Source organism: Elephas maximus, chromosome 8 (genome assembly GCF_024166365.1).
Source record: "Elephas maximus indicus isolate mEleMax1 chromosome 8, mEleMax1 primary haplotype, whole genome shotgun sequence".
Taxonomy (NCBI): domain Eukaryota; kingdom Metazoa; phylum Chordata; class Mammalia; order Proboscidea; family Elephantidae; genus Elephas; species Elephas maximus.
This window is the reverse complement of record NC_064826.1, coordinates 97,908,040-97,927,179: the sequence shown is the minus strand read 5'-3', so window position 1 is coordinate 97,927,179 and position 19,140 is coordinate 97,908,040. Positions and strand designations below refer to the sequence as shown.

At 48.9% G+C, this 19,140-nt stretch overlaps 1 protein-coding gene across 3 annotated transcripts in view; it reads right to left on the bottom strand.

The window, feature by feature from the left end:
* Window positions 1–13,699: 13,699 nt before the first annotated feature.
* EEPD1 (endonuclease/exonuclease/phosphatase family domain containing 1) overlaps window positions 13,700–19,140 on the bottom strand; it is a 172,274-nt gene continuing 166,833 nt past the window's right edge. For 2 of the 3 annotated variants that reach the window (XM_049893229.1, XM_049893231.1), the window contains 2 exons: window positions 16,213–16,407; window positions 13,700–14,449 (listed from right to left, as the gene is read on the bottom strand). In XM_049893229.1, coding sequence (XP_049749186.1) covers window positions 14,250–14,449; window positions 16,213–16,407 — 395 coding nt within the window. In that variant the 3' untranslated portion in view covers window positions 13,700–14,249. The remainder of the gene's footprint in view (window positions 14,450–16,212; window positions 16,408–19,140) is intronic. The other variant, XR_007518394.1, reaches the window with a different exon arrangement.

The following is a 19,140-nucleotide window of genomic DNA, read 5'->3' as shown; positions in this document are numbered from 1 at the left end:
AATCATGGCTACCACTGGGCATTGTGCTCTGCGTAACACCTAGAACTCGGGGGCGTTGTCCAAATCACTTTTCTAGAAAGTAACCCCTCGTCCCTGTGGCACATATTGTCATTTCTCGATGCCATTCTGCCTGGCCCCCTTGTCACTGATGCCACCTCTGTGTGGTCTGGGAACTCCCCAAACACTTCTATCCACCCTCCACTCATGTTGTCCTCCCTAGAGAAGCTTGGCCACTACTGAAGATGATGATAATGATGACGGTGACGATGACTATTATTTATTGCCAATGTGCCAAAAAAAGAGCCCTCATGGCACAGTGGTTAAGTGCTCAGCTGCTAACCGAAAGGTTGGTGGTTCAAACCCGTCAGCCGCTCAGTAGGACAAAGATGTGGTAGTCTGCTTCTGTAAAGATTACAGCCTTGGAAACCCTATGGGGTAGTTCTACTCTGCCTATAGGGTTGAAATTGACTGGACAGCAACAGGTTTGTTTTTTTTTGTTTGTTTGTTTTCATGTGCCCCCAACGTCCAGCATCTCATTCATCACAATGGAAGAATTACAAGGTAGGTAGAAATATCTCCATTTTTCAGATGAAAAAACTGAGTGCAACTTAGGGAAGGTCACGTAACTTGGCCAAAGTCACACCAAGTGCCAGATGGATTTGAACAGGCATCTGGGCCCATGGCTCTTATTGCCACGAGGGGGTGCCCTCACATCCTCTTGTGAGTAACCCTAAACTTACTGGGGCCTCCAGCTCTCTCTGGGACCATCCCAGGGGCCCCTCTGGAGGGGCTGGATAAACCTAAGATGACTTGCCCTGCTGCTCAGATTTGAAGATACCTGTAGAGGGTACAAGCCGTGGAGGGGAAGAACCAGAGAGGGGATACCCTTGAGGTGAGAAACCGGCTACCCTAGTGATCTCCAAGGCCTTCTCTATTCTGCATGTCCCCTTCCTCTGGTCAGGATCTGCTCTGGTGACAGAGGCCAACAGAGGTGAGCTGGGGGAGCTTTGCCCCGTGGCCTGTACCACCCAGGCCTCCCACAGCCACTGCCCTTGTCTTGCCTTCCTTGGGGCGTGGAGGGGTGAGCACAGCCACTGCCCACTTAACGTTTGTCTCCTTGTTGCTTACACGCCTGTCATCCCTCCCTAACCCCAAGCTTCATTCATTCATCCATTTACTCCCCCAATGCTAGGATGTGCCAGGTTCTGGGAATACAAAGATGACAATGTAACAGGATTCCTGCCCTCAATAAATCATTGTCGTCTTTGTGGTGGGCTGAATTGTGTCTCCCCCTGCAAAAATGCTCAAGTCCTAAGCCCCGTACCTGTGACACCTTGTTTGGAAATAGGGTCTTTGCAGACATAACCAAGTTAAGATGCAGTCATAATAGAGTAGGGTGGGCCCTAAATCCCATGATGGGTGTCCTTATAAAGAAAGGGATACACAGAGACACAGGGAGACAACAGCATGTGACTACGGAGGCAGAGATTGCACTGATGCAGCTATAAGCCAAAGAGCCTGAGGATTGCCAGCAGCTACCAGGATCTAAGAGAAAGACATGCAATAGATTCTCCCCTAGAGCCTTCAGAGAGATCATGACCCAGCTAACACCCTGATTTCGAACTTCTGGCCTCCAGAACTGTGAGAGAATATGCTTCTGTTGTGGTAAGCCACCCAGTTTGTGGTACTTTGTTACAGCAGCCCAGTGACATGCATGCAGTCATGAGTGGCCAGCCTTCTCCCAGCTTCTCTACATGCTCACAGTTTGGCCTGGGAGGCAGGCCTGACCATGGAGGTGCTCTGCATGGAAGACTCCGGAAGAGCAGGTTTCTCCAGCCTGATCCCAACTGCCTGGACACTTGTCCTACAGGCGCCACTAGTTTAACGGGTCCAAAACAATGCAGCATCTTCTCCCCAAACCTGTTCCTTTTCCTGCTTTTTTTTTTAACCTAATGTCTTAGTTATCTAGTGCTGCTATAACTTATAGAAATACAACAAGCAGATGGTTTTAACAAACAGAAATTAATTTTCTCACAGTCTAGAAGGCTAGAAGTCCAAATTCAGGGTGCCAACTCCAGCGGAAGCCTTTCTCTCTCTGTTGGTTCTGGGGGAAGGTCCCTGTCATCAATTTTCCCCTGGTCTAGGTGTTTCTCAGCACAGGGACCCTGGGTCCAAAGGGCACACTCCCTCCCAGCTCTTATTTCCTGGTGGTATGAGGTCCCCCTGTCTCTCTGCTCACTTTTTTCTTTTATATTTCGAAAGAGATTGACTCAAGATTGAACCTAATCTTGTAGACTGAGTCCTGCCTCATTAACATAACTGCCTCTAATCCTGCCTTATTAACATGATAGAGGTAGGATTTACATCCCGTAGGAAAATCATATCAGATGACAAAATGGTGGACAATCACACAGTACTAAGAATCATGGCCTAGCCAAGTGGACACACATTTTGGGGGGACACAATTCATAACACCTAACAAAGGTCAAGTTCCAGGAACACTCAAAATTCCGTTCCGATGTGCAGGACAAGACTGTGAGAAGCCACTATCAGCCTATGGCTGCTGACGCCGCCATGACTACTGAGCCACTCACGTGTGCCAGGCTGCCCGCTTGGTGTTTGACAGCCCAATGTCAGGAAATGCCTGACGTGGATAAAATTATTCCACTGTACAGATGAGTCAGCCGAGACAATTGTTACCACACCCATGTTCCTGGGATACAGTGGTGAAAGAGACTCCAGTTTTTGTGACGCTTAGGGACAAGCCGTGGGTGGGGCTGCCCCACTGGTAAGGAGCAGGGCCAGGTCCCCAACCCATGTCCCCCTGACACATGACACCACCAGTGTGGCCCACCTTGGCACTTGCTCTCCCATCTCTCCATCCCCACTGCCAGCGCTCATCCCTTTCTCTGGGACTGGTTTGCCTCCCCAGCTCAGCCCCATCCGCTCTACTAGCTCCTTAACAGAGGAGCCTATAACAATAAATGACTCAACGAGTCGTCCTTTCCCTGCCATTTGTTTTGCTAAGCTGTCCTTTGCACTGCTGCTGAGGCCTTTTCCTCTAACTGGTTTGCACCCCCGCACAAGGCCTGCGGTGTTCCCCAGAGCTCCGAAATCCTTAGCAGGCCTTTTCAAGTCCAGCCTTTGGCTCCTTTTATTCTTCTCCTCATAACACATAACAAATTCTAGCAAAAAAAAAAAAAAAAAGACCCAAACCTGTTGCTGTGGAGTCTGATGCATGGTGATCCTGTGTTACAGAGTAGAACTGCTCCGTAGGGTTTTTCTTGGCTGTAATCTTTATGGAAGCAGATTGCCAGGTCTTTCTTCTGTGGTGCCACTGGGTGGGTTTGAATCATTAGATTAGTACCTGCTGCCATCGAGTTGATTCTGACTCATAGTGACCCTAAAGGACGAAGTAGAACTGCCCCATACGGTTTCCAAGGAGCACCTGGTGGTTTTGAACTGCTGACCTTTTAGTTAGCAGCTGTAGTTCTTAACCACTATGCTGCCAGGGTTTCCATTAGGTTAGTAGCCGAATGCAAACTGTTTGTGACACCCAGGGACCTTAAGTTCTAGCCAGAGGGAAGTATACTCGATACTCCTCTCCCTCCATACCTGTGTCCTCACAGTTCCCTAAAAAAAAAAAAAAGTTCCCTAGAGTGCCTAAAATGCCATCTCCCACATAGTGGTGTCACTACGGTTGGTGTCACCAGTGCGGTAACTCATGGTGTCACCCTCCCGCATGGACTTCTTCCCCATACCAGACCATACAGAATCCTTAGTAATGTTTTTTGTGCTAATGTTGCTTATAACTTTTAAGTCCCATATATCATTTCTTCTTTTCTTTAATTACTACTTCATTCTCAGAAAAGTTATTGGTTTAGGTTCGCAAATACTAATTACCACAATGTTGTAGCTAAAACACCAGAAAATTTGACAAAATCAGCAACCATAAAAATACCAGCAGCAAGGAAAACAACAGCGTGTGCCTGTAGTGCGTGCAGACGAAACCACGTGATTCGAAGCTCATCATAATTGGTAATAAAGACAGCTCTGACCAGAGCACATTAGAAGGTTCAGAAGTAAATTAGCATAGAGTTTTAGCCTTGTAGCTATATTGATACACGTAAGCTGGGCTTACAAAAAATGTTTTTGTTATAACTACAGGGATATTCATATTAAAAAAAAAATTTCTGCTAAAACACTGCACAAAAATTTTATAGACAGTCATTTTGGTGTCATCCCCTCTGAAAGTGTCACCTCGTGCAGTCCGCACCCCCCTCCATCCCTTAGTGATGCCACCGGATGAGCCCCTCCCAGAATGAAGGGGGCCGATAAGAGAGAAGGCCTCAGTTGCCTCCTCTATAAACTGGGGTGCTTGGAGTGGGTGACCCCAAGGGTTCTGAGACTAAGAACAATATCTGTTGGCCATGGTTTTCCATCGATGACCCACTGTGCTCTGAGGTCTTAGAAATACTTTCTACTTCCTGGAGGTACTTCAGACCCACGAAAGGATAGGTGGTCTGGTGAATTGGGGACGTGGGGTCACACAGAACAACACAGGGCACTAGGACCACAAGTCCAGGTTTAAGGTCAGGACCTGTTGGAGTCTCGGAGCCCTCCTGTGAAAGTGGGCCCAGAGTCTTGGCCCTGGCTGTGGGGAGTGTGCCTCACGACTGAGCTGGACACCCCAGGGCCAGTGGAGCCAAAGAGGGGGCAAAGGAGATTTCCAAGGTCCCTCACAGCCCCTGTGGAGCCTATAGGTTCTACTGCTTTGCTTCCTGGGGTCAGGGAGAGCTACTGCCTTGAGGACACCTACACAAAGTTGTGAGTTGTGTGGCGAGGTTTCCTCCCTGGGGCTGCAGTGCTAGGGTTGGCCACAAGGGGGCGGCAGCCTCTTCTGCCAGTAGTGCCCCTCTTGGCTTTGCTAAAGCAACTGGGGCCAGGATCAGTCACCGTGAGGCCATTCTGGCCATCCCCTTGCCTTGGACTTGCACCTCCTATTATTAGTATACATCTCCACAATCTGAGGTGCTCAGAGGTGGGAAGGGAATCCAAGATCCTCTCATCTCTGCATTCAGCAACCGTGCCCCTCAAGCACTCACGCCATGTGCCATTTTATGACCTGGATTAGTGCTGAAAATGACCTACGTGGTCCCTGCCCCCAGGAACTCACAGTCTGGAGGGGAGATGCACAAACGCACAAGAACAAAAGAAAAAAGCAACTGTTACAGTGAAAATAAAACAGGGTGTTGTGAGGGAAGGCTGGGGGTGACTAGGTGGGGGTCCGAGAGGCCTCACTGAGGTGACCATGATGTTTCGACCAGAATGACAAGAGGGAGCCAGCCCTGCATAAATCTGGGGACAGTAAGACACAGAGAAGGCACAGCTGGTGCGGAGACTTGAAGGCAGCAGTAAGTTTGTCCAGAGACGAGGTTAGATAGTGGCCAGCGTGGTGGAAGGAGCTTGGCAGGAGAGAGGGAAGGGAGGGATGAGGGTAGACCCAGATCCCAGGGCCTGGTTGACTGGAGGAGTTATCTCCTGCTCTGTGACAACATGACCCCAAAGCTTAGTGGCTCACAGCAACACACATGGATGATCTCACTGCTTCTGTGGACCAGAACTCTGGGTGTGGCTTAGCTGGTTCCTCTGCCTCAAAGTGTCTCAGGATATTGGGCTGTGGTCTCAACTGAGGCTCAGCTGGGGGAGGATCTACTTTCAAGCTCACTTCGTGTTATTGGTAGGGCTGAGTTTTGGTGAGATGCTGCACTAAGGCCTCAGTCACTCTTTGTTGTCTTTTTTTTTTTTTTGTCTCTTTTGGGTCTTTGCCACGTGGCCCTCCACATAGGGCAGGTCATACATTGCAGCTGCTTCCCCAGAGGGACAGAGAGAGAATGTAAGAGAGAGCCAAGACCATTTTGCCCTAGCCTATTCCTTAAAAGCAAATCCCTGAGTTCAGTACACACTCAGAGGGAGGGGATTATACAAAGATATGTAGAATAGGAGGTGGGATTGTTGGGAGCCATGGTGCAAGCTGCCTAGTCTGAGACAAGGCACTTGGGTCAGATTCTGAAAATAATGGGATGTTATTGGAGGATTTTATACCAGAGGGTGACGATGTCTGATTTTCATTTAATGCAGACTGGGAAATGAGCCCAAGAGGGGAAGTGACTTTGCCAAGGTCACACCACCAGAAACCAGCCCTATTTTGAGTTGTATTCCATGTTGCTTCCACCTCTTCTTGAAACTCAACTCTAAGTTTATGCATGAGCTACGTGTGTTGCAACCACAAGGGTTTTATGGGTATTATCTTTCATACATGGAACCCTGGTGATGCAAATAATTAAGGGCTCAGCTGCTAACTGCAAGGTTGGTGGTTAGAATCCACCCAGTGGCTCCCTGAGACAAATACCTGGAGATCTGCTTCCGTGAGACATTACAGGCAGGAAACCCTATGGAGCAGTTCTACTCTGTCATGCGTGGTCGCTAGAGTCAATATTGACTTGATGGCATCTAACAACGACAATCTTATGTACACCTGAGGAAGTCCCTAGGCAGTAGATCCTAGAATGATCTCCATTGTGCAGGTGGGGAGACTGGGCAGAGCCCGAGAGGCACCATGTCTTGTCCAGGGTCACAGACCACGTGTGAACCCAGCTCTGTGTTCTCGAAGCTGGGGCCTAGGATGCACCCAGGGCTTCCCTGAGTTCTGTGGGAAAGGCTGTGTTGGTGGCACCGTATACAGTTATGGAGGTGGCATGAGGGAGAGGTGAGCACTCAGAAGCCCAGAGAAGCCTTTGGGGAGGTCTTATCTGAAGGGGGGGACGTAACCTCACTTCCTTGACAATCAGGCCCAACTGAACTTGGAACCCTGGTAACTAGGCCCCCACATTCTAGACCCAGCCCCCTGCGCAACTCACTTGGGTGGAGACACTCGATGTCTTCTTGTTGTTTTGGGAAACCCAGGAGTTCAGCCCTTTTGCAACGTTTCAGATGATGGCTCATATCTCATGCCGCCATTTGCCAAAAAGAACCTCAAGGTAATACAGGGTGGCCCAGGTCAGGCTGATCCAGGTCAGGCCACCACTGTGATCCCACCTGGGCAGCCCACACCCCTACCCAGGCCGTGCAAATCCTCAGGCCATGCCAGCCATTGTCCTCATGGGGACCCAACCCGGGGGCAGGGAGGAGGGGAGGACAGAATTGATGAGGCCCAAAGTTGTCAGGGTGAGAGAGGGTTCATTTGCAGAGAGAGGTGGGTGGGGGTCAAAGAAGAAGGGGTCATGCAATCTGGAAAGACTTAGGAGGGATGAGGTGATGATGAAGATGGTGATGGTGGTGTTGCTGCTGCACTCACTGAGGGCTGACCCAAGCTCCATCCCCATGACATCTTACCATCACTGGGTTCAAGCTGAGTCTGACCAGGAGTGCGGGCGTGGCTGGGCCTAGCTGATCAGGTTGGGTGCCTTGAGGAGTGGGGGGGCAGGGGTAGCACAGGATATCCCCGCCCCGACCTCCCTGATCACATAGGATGCTGGGACGTAAGTCTCTACCCAAAGATTCCAGTTTATACCCAGGGCTTTAGGGGAGGGACTGTGAGTGGGCCACAGACCAAGTCAGCACTTTCACCTGGGCCTTCTCTAAGCTGCAGACTCACCCTGTGGGGCCAGTCGCCTGCAGTCCTAGGGTGGGTATCAGCTTGGCCACGGATGATCTTGTATCGGCCTAGCCCCTCCTACAGGGCTCAGTGGTCAGTATCTTCACCCCTGCTCCATGAGCCCCTTCCTCTCTGCTGCAAGCTTTCCTCTTCCCTGGACAGCAGGAGATGGGAGAAGAGGCTGCAGAGCCCAGGCGGCCGTGGCTAGTGGACTTGACCAGGACTTAATTGTGCAGCCCTCAAGCCAGGCCGTCCAGCAGGAGGAATCCTTGCTCCTCGACAAGGTCCTATCCTTTCCCCCTGTGAATCCAGGAACAGCCGGAGAAACCTGAGAAACCCGTTTTCTGTTCCAGCCAAGGCCAAGTATTCTGGAATTCTGTGGACACCTAGCCATCAACCCGCACCCCAGAGAGGTCATGTTCCACACTGCCCTCACCACCTGGTGACAGATGGAGAACTGAGCATTCCTCTGATGGCCAAGCAGGCACAGGGCCTGAAGGGGCAGAGAGGGAAGGAGGCGGCCTCAGAGGCAGGCCCTTGATGCCTCCTGTCCCCTTGATGTCTCCTGGACCCACTGCTGGGCACTGTCTTTGCAGAGCTCCCTGCAGGAGATCAGCGAGGAGCAGGGCGATACCATTACGTACCCCTTCTTCCCTGAGAAAGGGGCCAGGAAAGGACAGTGCAGGCTCAGGATGAGTGTGGATGGGAGGGGTCTCCACACCCAGGTGGTCAGAGTGGGCTCTGTGGCACAGCCCCTGCCCTGGAGACTTCCCCGAGCTCCTCTTGGGGGCCCCCAGGGGCTGGGAGGAGGGAAGAATGGGGAGTTTCAAAAAAAATGCTGCTGAACTACCTGTACGGGATCAAGTTGACAACGGCAACTGAGAAGTTAGATAGGAAGCTCAGGGGGCAGCGAGTTTATGTAATAGGGGAGGAACGACTCAGAAAGGAGGGTGAAAATGACTGACTGCGTAACTTAATGTAATCAATGTCACTGAATGATATATGTAGAAATTGTTAAATTAGTGTATGTTCAGCTGTGTATATTTCAACAACAAAAAATAAACTATATAAAAAAAAAATGCCTCTACTTAGTAGGCTATAGGATGTGCTGGAGCATTTAAAGTGAATGGCTCTCCCTGGAGTTGTGTGACCAGCCCTGCAGTTTGGCATTGTGCTAAGAGCTTTACAAACCCGTTGCCATGGAGTCGATTCCAACTCACAGCGACCCTATAGGACAGAGTAGAACTGCCCCATGGAGTATGCACGGAGCGGCTGGGGGATTCAAACTGCCAGCCTTTTGGTTAGCAGCCGTATCACTTAACCACTACGCAACCAGGTTTTCCAAGAGCTTTATGGATGTTATTTATTCTTCGCACCTCCTGAGAGGGGTGTAATACTCATTTAATTGGGTAAGAAAACCCAGACTTATCAAATACGCAGATTGTGCAGCGCCAGGCAATTAGGACATGGCAGAGCAGGACTCAGAACTCAGGCCTGTGGCCTCTGAGCAATGACACAGTCCTGGGCTCCTCAGCTGACACGTGACCACCCACTCTGAGTCTGTGGGTGTAAGAGTTTACGTCCCACTGCCCTGGTGGCACAGTGGTTAAGAACTCGGCTGCTAACCAAAAGAGCAGCAGTTCGAATCCACCAGCCACTCTTTGGAAACCCTATGCTATAGGGTCACTATGAGTTGCAATCAACTCGAAGGCAACAGGTTTGGTTTTTTTGTTTGTTTGTTTGTTTGTTTTTGGCTGTGTGCGGGAATACTCAGCCCTGGGGCATAGCACAGCAGAGAAGGGTATGGCTGGCCCCAGAACACCTGGCTGCCAGCCAGCTCTCCTACAGTCCAGTTGTATGGCCCTGCCCTGTTACCCTCTCTGTGCCTCAGTTTCCTGCCCTATAAAAGGAGCAGAAGAATGCTAATAGTACCCACTCTCCTGAGGACTAAGCCAGTTGCTATGGAGCTGGCTCTGACTCGCAGCAACCCCATGTGTATCAGAGTAGAACTGTGCCCTGTAGGGTTTTCAATGGCTGATTTTTCAGTAGTAGATCGCCAGGCCTTTCTTCCAAGGCACCTCTGGTGGGTTTGAACTGCCAACCTTTCAGTTAGCTGTTGGGTGTTTAACCATTTGCACCACCCTGCAATCCCTTCTGAGGACTAAAGCAGTTAAAATCGTAAAGAGTTTAGACCAGTACAGAGTAAATAAGTATGGTCATGTATTATTTAAAAACGGGTGCTCAGTTAAGATAAACAAGTGGTGCTGAGGTCATTAATTCATTCCTTTCCTCTGAAAATTCAAGCCCTGTGGCCGTCTCAGGGAAGATGTGCTGACTGTCCGTCCCACAGACGGTGGAGACTTACAGTGCTGCTGCCACAGACTTGGAGCTGAACACCTGGGCGCTTGGGTTCTCACTTACCCCAGCGTGGGATTCCATCTGCATGGGAGGAGGACTGCACCCATCAGAACCAAAGACACGCCAGGAAGAAAACCCCATCCCACTGGCTTTGAAAGAATGCAGCTGTCTCCTGAGGGCTAAGCCCATGTGCTTCCCTTGACATCATCCCCAGAGCAGTGCCGTGGAGAGGGAGCCACAGTTTGGACCCAGTTCTGTGAAGCTTGAGAGGAGGGCTCCGGCAGCCCTCCAGGCCACCTGCTAAATCTGCTGACAGTCACAGGCAGGCTGGTGCCAGCAGAACTGATGAGATGGCTGTGGGCCCTGCTTTGACTATTTCCAAGTAGGAAGAGGACAAGAGCTGCCTGGCGGTGGCGGGGGGGGGGGGGGGGGGGGGGAGTGGGCGGGAGAGGAAGGCTCCATTAGGCAGCAGGAAGGGAGGGGCTTCCTGTGAGTGGGAGCCCCAAGGAGCACGCCCTGGCTCCAACTTGGTGCCCGAGACTTAAAGAGCTTCCTTGGCATGTAATTCCTCCCACCCCCCCACCCCCCCACCCCCTTCCAGAAACTGTTTAGCGTCAGGGGACTCCCCTTGGCTTCTCCAACAATGTGACTTCACAGTTAGGCCCCTTCTCTGATAACCCTGGAAGAGAGAAGAGGGAGAGAAAAAAAGAACAGGGAGGGAGGAGAGGAATCAGCGGAAAATGCCACATCTGTGGGCAGAGGAGGAAACTTTGAGGGGTAAACCTAAACCAGGAGCCCTGCTGGGGCAACAGTTAAGCACTCAGCTGCTAAGCCAAAGGCTTGGGGTTCAAAACCACCCAGCAGCTCCTCAGGAGAAAGACCTGCTCCTATAAAGATTACAGTCAAGAAAACCTTATGGGGCAGTTCTTCTCTGTCACGTGGGGTCACTATGAGTCAAAATCAACTCGACAGCACCCAACAACAAACCAAAACCAAACCTGTTGCCATCGAGTCAATTCTGACTCATGGCAACCCCTTGTGTTACGGAGTAGACTAGCTGCTCCGTAGGGTTTTCTTGGCTGCGTCTGTCAGTTTGTTGTACTGTGGTGGCTTGCGTGTTGCTGTGATGCTGGAAGCTATGTTACCAGTATTTCAAATACCAGCAGGGTCACCTATGGTGGACAGGTTTCAGCAGAGTTTCCAGACGAAGACAGACTAGGACGAAAGGCCTGGCGGTCTACGTCTGAAAAAACCGGCCAGTGAAAATGATATGAATAGCAGGGGAACTTGCCTGACACGGGGCCAAAAGATGAGCCCCTCAGGTCTGAAGGTACAAAAAATACGACTGGACAAGAGCTAACCCCTCAAAGTAGAGTTGACCTTCATGACGTGGACGGAATAAAGCTTTCAGGAACTTCATTTGCTGATGTGGCACAACTCAGTTTGGTAAAGTAGAGGGTCAGCAAAAAAGAGGAATGCCCTTGATGACATGGATTGACAGAGTGTTGCAACAACGGGCTCAAAACATAGCAACAATTGTGAGGGTGATGCAGGACTGGGCAGTGTTTTGTTCCGTTGTACATTGGGTTGCTATGAGACAGCACCTAACGACAACAACAATCTCCACAGAAGCAGATTGCCAGGACTTTCTTTTGCGGCACAGCTGAGTAAGTTGCAGCTGCCAATCTTGAGGTTCGTAGTCACGCGAAAACCATCTGTGCCACCCAGGGACCTTTGGAGAAGGGTAGGGTTTAGAAACGATCTAAAGAAGAGCAGATATAAACCAAACAAATGAAAACAAACAAAAAAGCAAAACCAAAGTAGGTTAGGGCTAGATTAAGAACAGCGGCCCCTGGAGCCAGATCCCTGAAAGCACAAAAGGAAGATACCACAGGGCAGATGTGTTTGTGGTGCAGCTTCACGGCCTCCCTGCTGCAAACCGGACTGCCCTTTCCAAAGGTCGTTGGATTTCTTTTCCCCTCATCTTGCTTAAAAAGCCTTTTCTCCAACAGCTTTGGTGCAGAAATGATTTGGCTGAAAGGATCTGGGGCATCTGGCTGGTGAATGTGGCCAGGGGTTTTCACTTCAGAACAGGTGGCTTACATTTTCCAGCCAGATGCCCCAAATCCTTCCAGCCAGATCGTATTTTGCACGCAAGAAGAGCTACTTGGCGAGGAAACATCCTTTTCTTCCCCAGGGCCTTAATTCTAACTCAGTTGCTTTACGTCAAGGCTCAGCATCACGTTTTTGGATGCCCCTGGGGGCACAGCTTGAGCTGCTCTCCCTCCTATTAGAGAGAGATCCACCCCAGAGTGAGCATAGCTGAGGCACAAGTACCGTCAGGGCCCCCAGAAAAGGCCTCTGAGCCCAAAGTGATGCTCTCGGGCCAGGTGGCTTCAAAAGTGTCCTCTCCCTTTTGGTGAAAATGGAGTTTCTGGATCATGTAAACAGTTAATGTGCTCAGCTACTAACAGAAAGATTGGAGGGTTTGAATCCACCCAGAGGGGCCTCAGAAGTAAAGCCTGGCGTTCTTCTACTTCTGAGAAATCAGCCACTGAAAACTCTGTGGAGCACAGTTCTACTCTGACACACACGGGATTGTCATGAGTCCGAGTGGACTTGACAGCAACATTTTTTTGGTGGAAATGGGGCATTACTTCCTGCCATGGCCAAGGCCACCCCAGGACCAGATGTCACTTGGTTTACATGACTGGGTGATGGTAGTTTCTGGATACAGGTCCAGTAAACTGGAAGTACCTAGATAACTGAAGCTCATGACTCAACATTTTCACAATTCTTTTTTCTTCCTTTTTTTTTTTTTTTTTTTTGCCTGCTAAAACGATGACTTTCCTTGCTTATTTTCCCCCCACCATTCCCTTTTATACTTTACACTATTGTTAGCAAGCACAATGCTGATGGGTGAGCCTAACGTTGGTACATGAGCGTGATGCATGATGTTGATAGGTGGGCACAGGCTTTGGGCTCAGAAAACCTGAGTGTGGATCCCAATATTTTACTTACTGGTTGTGTGACCTTTAAGAAGGTAAGCTCTCTAAGCCTGTCTCTCCAGCTGTGAAATGGGCATTGCATTCCTGGTCTCCTGGGTTGCTCCAAGGGGATGGTATGATAATGTATCCAACTCTAATTAACTGCCTAGTGGCAGCTAGCATGTGTATCCTCCTCCCTCCCCTCACTGTCCCCTACCACGAAGAAGGACCCTCCCTTGTCTACCCAGCCTTAGTGTCCTTGTGTATCCCGAGTCAACATGTATTCCTCAGAATCAACCAAAGGAGGCTCTGGGCTATGAATCTAACTGAAAATTGGGGTGCGTGTGGAGAGAAGAAATTGTATCATTCTGATGCAATTCTCGTCAAGCAGAAGGGAATCTAGCTCAGTGGCCCAGAAGCACAAATGGTGCTGCAAGGTACAAGATGGCCTGGCAAAGGGTCAGAGAAGGAAGGACGGGCTAGTCCCACCTCTATTCCCCACTTTATGAAGATCGCAGGCTAGTTGGTGGGAGAAAAAGGGAGTTCATGCAGGGTCTCAAGGCCCCTGCAAGGTGCAGGCTCTGGTGGGGTGTGCACATGCAGGACAGCGTCAGCCCCTGGTCCTACCCACAGGCGTCAGGAGGGCCTGCGAGCCCGAGCAGGGGACCAGCACCAGCTCTTAAGGCAGACAGGCAGGTGTATCTCTGTTTATTTTTTCAAAGCAAAACTAAAAACCACCACTCAAAATATTTGAGGAGAGTGCTCAATCACAGTTAAAAAGCTTTATGTGCAGTGCAAACTTCACAGACTGGGGGTCAGAGGTGAGTGTTCCTGACAGTACTCGAACAGGCCTCAGAGGTCTCAGCATCCCATTCGCTTCTCTTCAGCCTCCATTATACTGTTCTCTCGGTGAAACACTGATGGGAGAGAAAAATGTCACAACCCAGTTAGCAGCAGACAGCTGCGTGATTCTGCTGAGGTTGGCACCATCCATACAGGAAAGCCATTTCCGTTCTCCACTGGCCTTCTGATGTCATCGTCGGGCACAGGAAGTGCCCCTCACAGCCCTCCCACCATGAAGGTCCTAACACATTCACAACGAAGGCAGGCAGGTCAGGCCCAAGTGCTGACATTCTTAGAAGGCAGACAGAAGGGCAGTGTGGCTCATGGCCCAGTCCTCACCCAGCAGGGCTGACTCCTTTCCTGTGTCCCCCTAAGCCTGAGGGTGAGACATCGATTGGGTGTCATCATCGCTCATGCTTAATGTTGGCTTCACTTCGCTCCAAGGTGACCCCGTTGCCATTCCGAGGGCCTTCCCTCTTGTTCCAGTCCTTTTCGGTGTAAAATTCGGCTAGCACGGGGCAATGTTCAGAAGCCACTCCGCCCCAGGACCAGTTGTCTGGAATCCAAGGGTTTGTGAGACCTTCTCTCACTACGGCCCAGTGACCTGAAGGAGAGGGACAAGAGACCCAGAAATCAGGTCAGGGGGATGAGGGAGGGTCACAACCTGGCAAGTGGAAGGCCCGTTGCTGCAAGCCCAGGTTCCTGACGATACCCCTCAGTTCTCTGGCTTGCCTGTGCAAATGGAAGGCCTTGGTCAATTTGATTTTCTGGATAAATGAGGGTTTACCCACTTAATCACTAAAACTACCCTGAGTCCTGGCCTTCCGCGCATTCAGATGGCATCCCCATATGGTTGATCTCCTTGTGATTTGTGGCTCCTGCTTCTAATGTGACCAGCAAGTTCAGCATTAGACACAGGGACAGATGTCTCATAAAGATGGTCAAAGTTAAAGTCTTATATTGCAAAGCAAAAGACGCTAAGGGGAGGCGGTGGGGATAATACATTCTTCCTAGAAAATAGATAATAAGGAGAAGATACAGGCTGAGAAGGTACAGGTACTTCAAAATAAAGATTTAGAAATATATAAAACAGGAGATGTATTTGAACAACAATGAAATAACAATTATGAAAATTACAGAACAATTAGAAAGCAATTGCTGTGGTCCTCAGTATAAGCAATGTCAAGGCTGCTGTAAGATCTACTGGGAGATGGTGAAGGGAGGGGAGGCCTGGGTGCTGGTCTGAAGTTTGGCCCAGCCGGCTCACAGCTCTATGATGGTGGCACCTCCTCCCTGGCCTCAGTTTCTACAGCTTAACTGGAAGAGGACAGATGAAATGATTTCTGCTTTCCTTCCAGCCCTGCCACCTTGGGTTCTCCACTCTCTGTGAGAGCAACTCATTTCCATGGGTGCCCTCCTGGGAACCGGACAGGCTGTGGGCTGGACTCCTCTCCTCGGGGCAGCATTGCGTTTCTTCAAATCACCTCTTGCCTAGTTTGATGATCAAGTCATACCCCCTGAGACCCACTGCAATTGCCCTTTGGATTCTCCCATGACAGAGTCCAACGGGAAACCAATGCCCAGAGAGAGGCAGAAGCAGCTGGTGCCAAGGCCAGAACTGGAAATCCTAGTCCTGAGGTCCTCAGCCCTGGCTGCACACAGCTTTCTTGTGGTGGGGTCCAGGTATCCGTACTTCTGTTTTTAACTTCTCATGGAAGTATGATATACACCCATTGGTGCTTTGTAAAGTTTCCAGCCAGAGTTGAGAAACTTGTCTATACTTCAGACTACCTTTTCCCTGAAAAAATGTCTAATAGGTCACTAGTTCGGGAGCAAAGTGTGACTGCATTTCAGTGCTGAGGTGACACAGCACATCCAGGTCATCATAGAGTCATAAGCATTTCTCCCGTCCTATCATGACGGTATGTGACACATCTGCTACCTCCACCTGCTGCTCCTCAGGGTACTGGCAGCGGGTCGGTAAACCACATTCCATAACACAGCACTGGACAGGTAACAGGTCTTGATGAATGCCTGCTGAAAGACTGCGTGTCCTTAACATTAGGGTAAGTTATCAGCTCATCTCTGAATGAGGACTCTGCTAGCCTACAACCAGGTGAGCACACCTGGGACACATCTGGTTTGTACCTGTTCTAGGTCAGCTAGTGCTCTGCAATTATTTTCAACATCCCCTCTGTTTGAATGATAATTATACAGTGATCTGAATGACAACCTTATAAATGCCCACAAGGGGGAAAAGATCACTCCTGATTCCAGCTTAAACCAATCATCTGGAGCTGTCAGGTCAGACAGGTTTTTCGAACTCTGTTTCTGAACAGGAGAAGGAATCAGTGGGTTTGGCTTTACCTGTGAAAACCTTCTTTAAGCTTTTACTGATCCAGATGTTGTCCAGAGACTTGGAGCCTTGAGGACTCTTGGTGCTGATGTTGGTGAAGGTGTGCGTGGGGATCAGGTGGTAGAATCTTTCTTTCCTCAAGATATCATAGTCACTGCTATCTGGCCCTTGACCAAAATCCCCTAAAACAATCACGTCTTTTTCTCCTGCAAGTGGAAGAAAGAAGAGGAATTTAAGAGCTGGTGAGAATTAATGCCCACCACTGACCACAGCCCCATCTAAATGGCATCTCGATGATCTGATCTGACTCCCCAGAGCTAGGACTGCTGGAATAGTTCTCATTCTCCCAAGTTCCTTGTGCAAAAAACCCTGGAGAGTCTAACTTAAAAATTTACGAGTAACTTAATAATACATCTGGTAACGGGGGTGAGGAGGGGTGTGACGCAGAAATCAGTTCAAGCTCGTAAGTTCCAAATCTCATAGTAGAAAAAGGTCTAAGGGTCTTGCCCAGATCTTTAACAAAAGCTTAATGAGCATTTATTGAACACTTGCTAAGGGTCCACCTGTGCAAACGGATTCAGAGACGAATAAAACAAGCCTTGCTCTCTAGGAGCTCAGAGTCTAATGGGAGACAGACTGGAAGACAGGCAAGAGTGGAGCATAGGTGTAAAAGCAAACATATGCAGAGAGTACAGGATGGCACAGAGGAAGAGAGGTCAGGGAAGGCTCCTTGGAGGAGACGGTGCCTGATTGTCTTGGATGATGCACATGAGTTCTCAGGTCAACAAGGAAGAGGGGAAACCTGTGTGAAGGCAGAGAATTATGAAACTGCCTCGTTTTGGGGTGGGGGAGCTATGAGTTGTTAGGTGCTTTTGGGTATAAGGTACAATAAAGAGAGTTGTTAAAGATGAGGCTGGAGGTGTCAGCAGCAGCTAATCCTTGAATGGAAGGTGTGTTCTATCTCCCTGTGGTTCAAATTCTGATCAGTGGACCCGAGGAGAAGGATAGGTCTTCCCAGGATTCAATGAGAAGCCCATAGCATCCATCCACTACGTCGATGGACATAATCTACTTCACCGTTGTCCTGTTGGTGGCCGTCTTTTAGGTTGTCTCCAATACCCACCTCTGTAAATAATGCTGGAGTATCTCATTCAAAAATCTGTGCCCCTGCTTTCTTTCTTTTTAAATAATATTTTTTGTGTTTTTGGTGAAAGTTTACAAATTAGATTCCCATTTGACAATTCCTGTACAAATTATTCCGTGACATTAGTTACATTTTTCACTATGTGTCAGCCTTCTCTTTAACTGTTCTGGTTCCTCCATTTCTGGTGATCTAATTTCCCTGGCCCCTTATCTTCTCATCTTTGCTTTAGAGTAACTGTTGACCCTTTGGTCTCGGACATAAAAGCCCACTGCCATCGAGTCAGTTCTGACTCATAGCAGCCCTATATATAGACGGTATTTTAATGGAGTATCGTACTCATCGATAATATCCTTTATTTTGTGTGCCAATCTGTTATTTCACTAACAGTGACCTTAGGCCCCCATGTGTGTGTCAGTTTGTTGTACTGTCGGGGCTTGCATGTTGCTGTGATGCTGGAAGCTATGCTACTGGTATTCAGATACCAGCAGGGTCACCCATGAAGGACAGGTTTCAGCTGAGCTTCCAGACTAAGATAGACTAGGAAGAAGGACCCGGCAGTCTACTTCTGAAAAGCATTAGCCAGTGAAAACCTTATGAATAGCAGCAGAACATTGTCTGATATACTGCTGGAGGATGAGCCCCCCAGGTTGGAAGGCACTCAAAAGATGACTGGGGAACAGCTGCCTCCTCAAAGTAGAGTCGACCTTAATGACGTGGATGGAATTAAGCTTTTGGGACCTTCATTTACTGATGTGGCACGACTCAAAATGAGAAGAAACAGCTGCAAACGTCCATTAATAATCAGAACCTGGAATATACAAAGTATGAATCTAGGAAAATTGGAAATCGTCAAAAATGAAATGGAATGCATAAACATCGATATCCTAGGCATTAGTGAGCTCAAATGGACTGGTATTGGCCATTTTGAATTGGATAATCATATAGTCTACTATGCTAGGAATGACAACTTTAAGAGGAATGGTGTTGAATTCACTGTCAAAAAGAACATTTCAAGGTCTATCCTGAAGTACAACGTTGTCAGTGACAGGATAATATCCATACGCCTACAAGGAAGACCAGTTAATATGACTATTATTCAAATTTACGCACCAACCACTAGGGCCAAAGATGAATAGAAGACTTTTATCAGCTGCTGCAGTCTGAAATTAATTGAACATGCAAACAAGATGCATTGATAATTACTGGTGATTGGAACATGAAAGTTGGAAACAAAGAAGAAGGATCAGTAGTTGGAAAATTTGGCCTTGGTGATAGAAACAGTGCCAGAGATAGAATGATAGAATTTTGCAAGACCAACGACTTCTTCATTGCAAATACCTTCTTTCACCAACATAAATGGCGACTATACACATGGACCTTGCCAGATGGAACACAAGGAAATCAAATTGACTACATCTGTGGAAAGAGATGATGGAAAAACTCAATATCATCAGTCAGAACAAGGCCAGGGGCCAACTGTGGAACAGACCATCAATTGCTCATATACAAGCTCAAGCTGAAACTGAAGAAAATCAGAGTAAGTCCACGAGAGCCAAAATATGACCTTAAGTATATTCCACCTGAACTCAGAGACCATCTGAAGAACAGGTTTGATGCATTGAACACTAGTGACTGAAGACCAGACAAGTTGTGGAATGACATTAAGGACATCATCCATGAAGAAAGCAAGAGGTCATTAAAAAGACAGGAAAGAAAGAAAAGACCAAGATGGATCTTAGAGGAGACTTTGAAACTTCCTCTCGAACATTGAGCAGCTAAAGCAAAAGGAAGAATG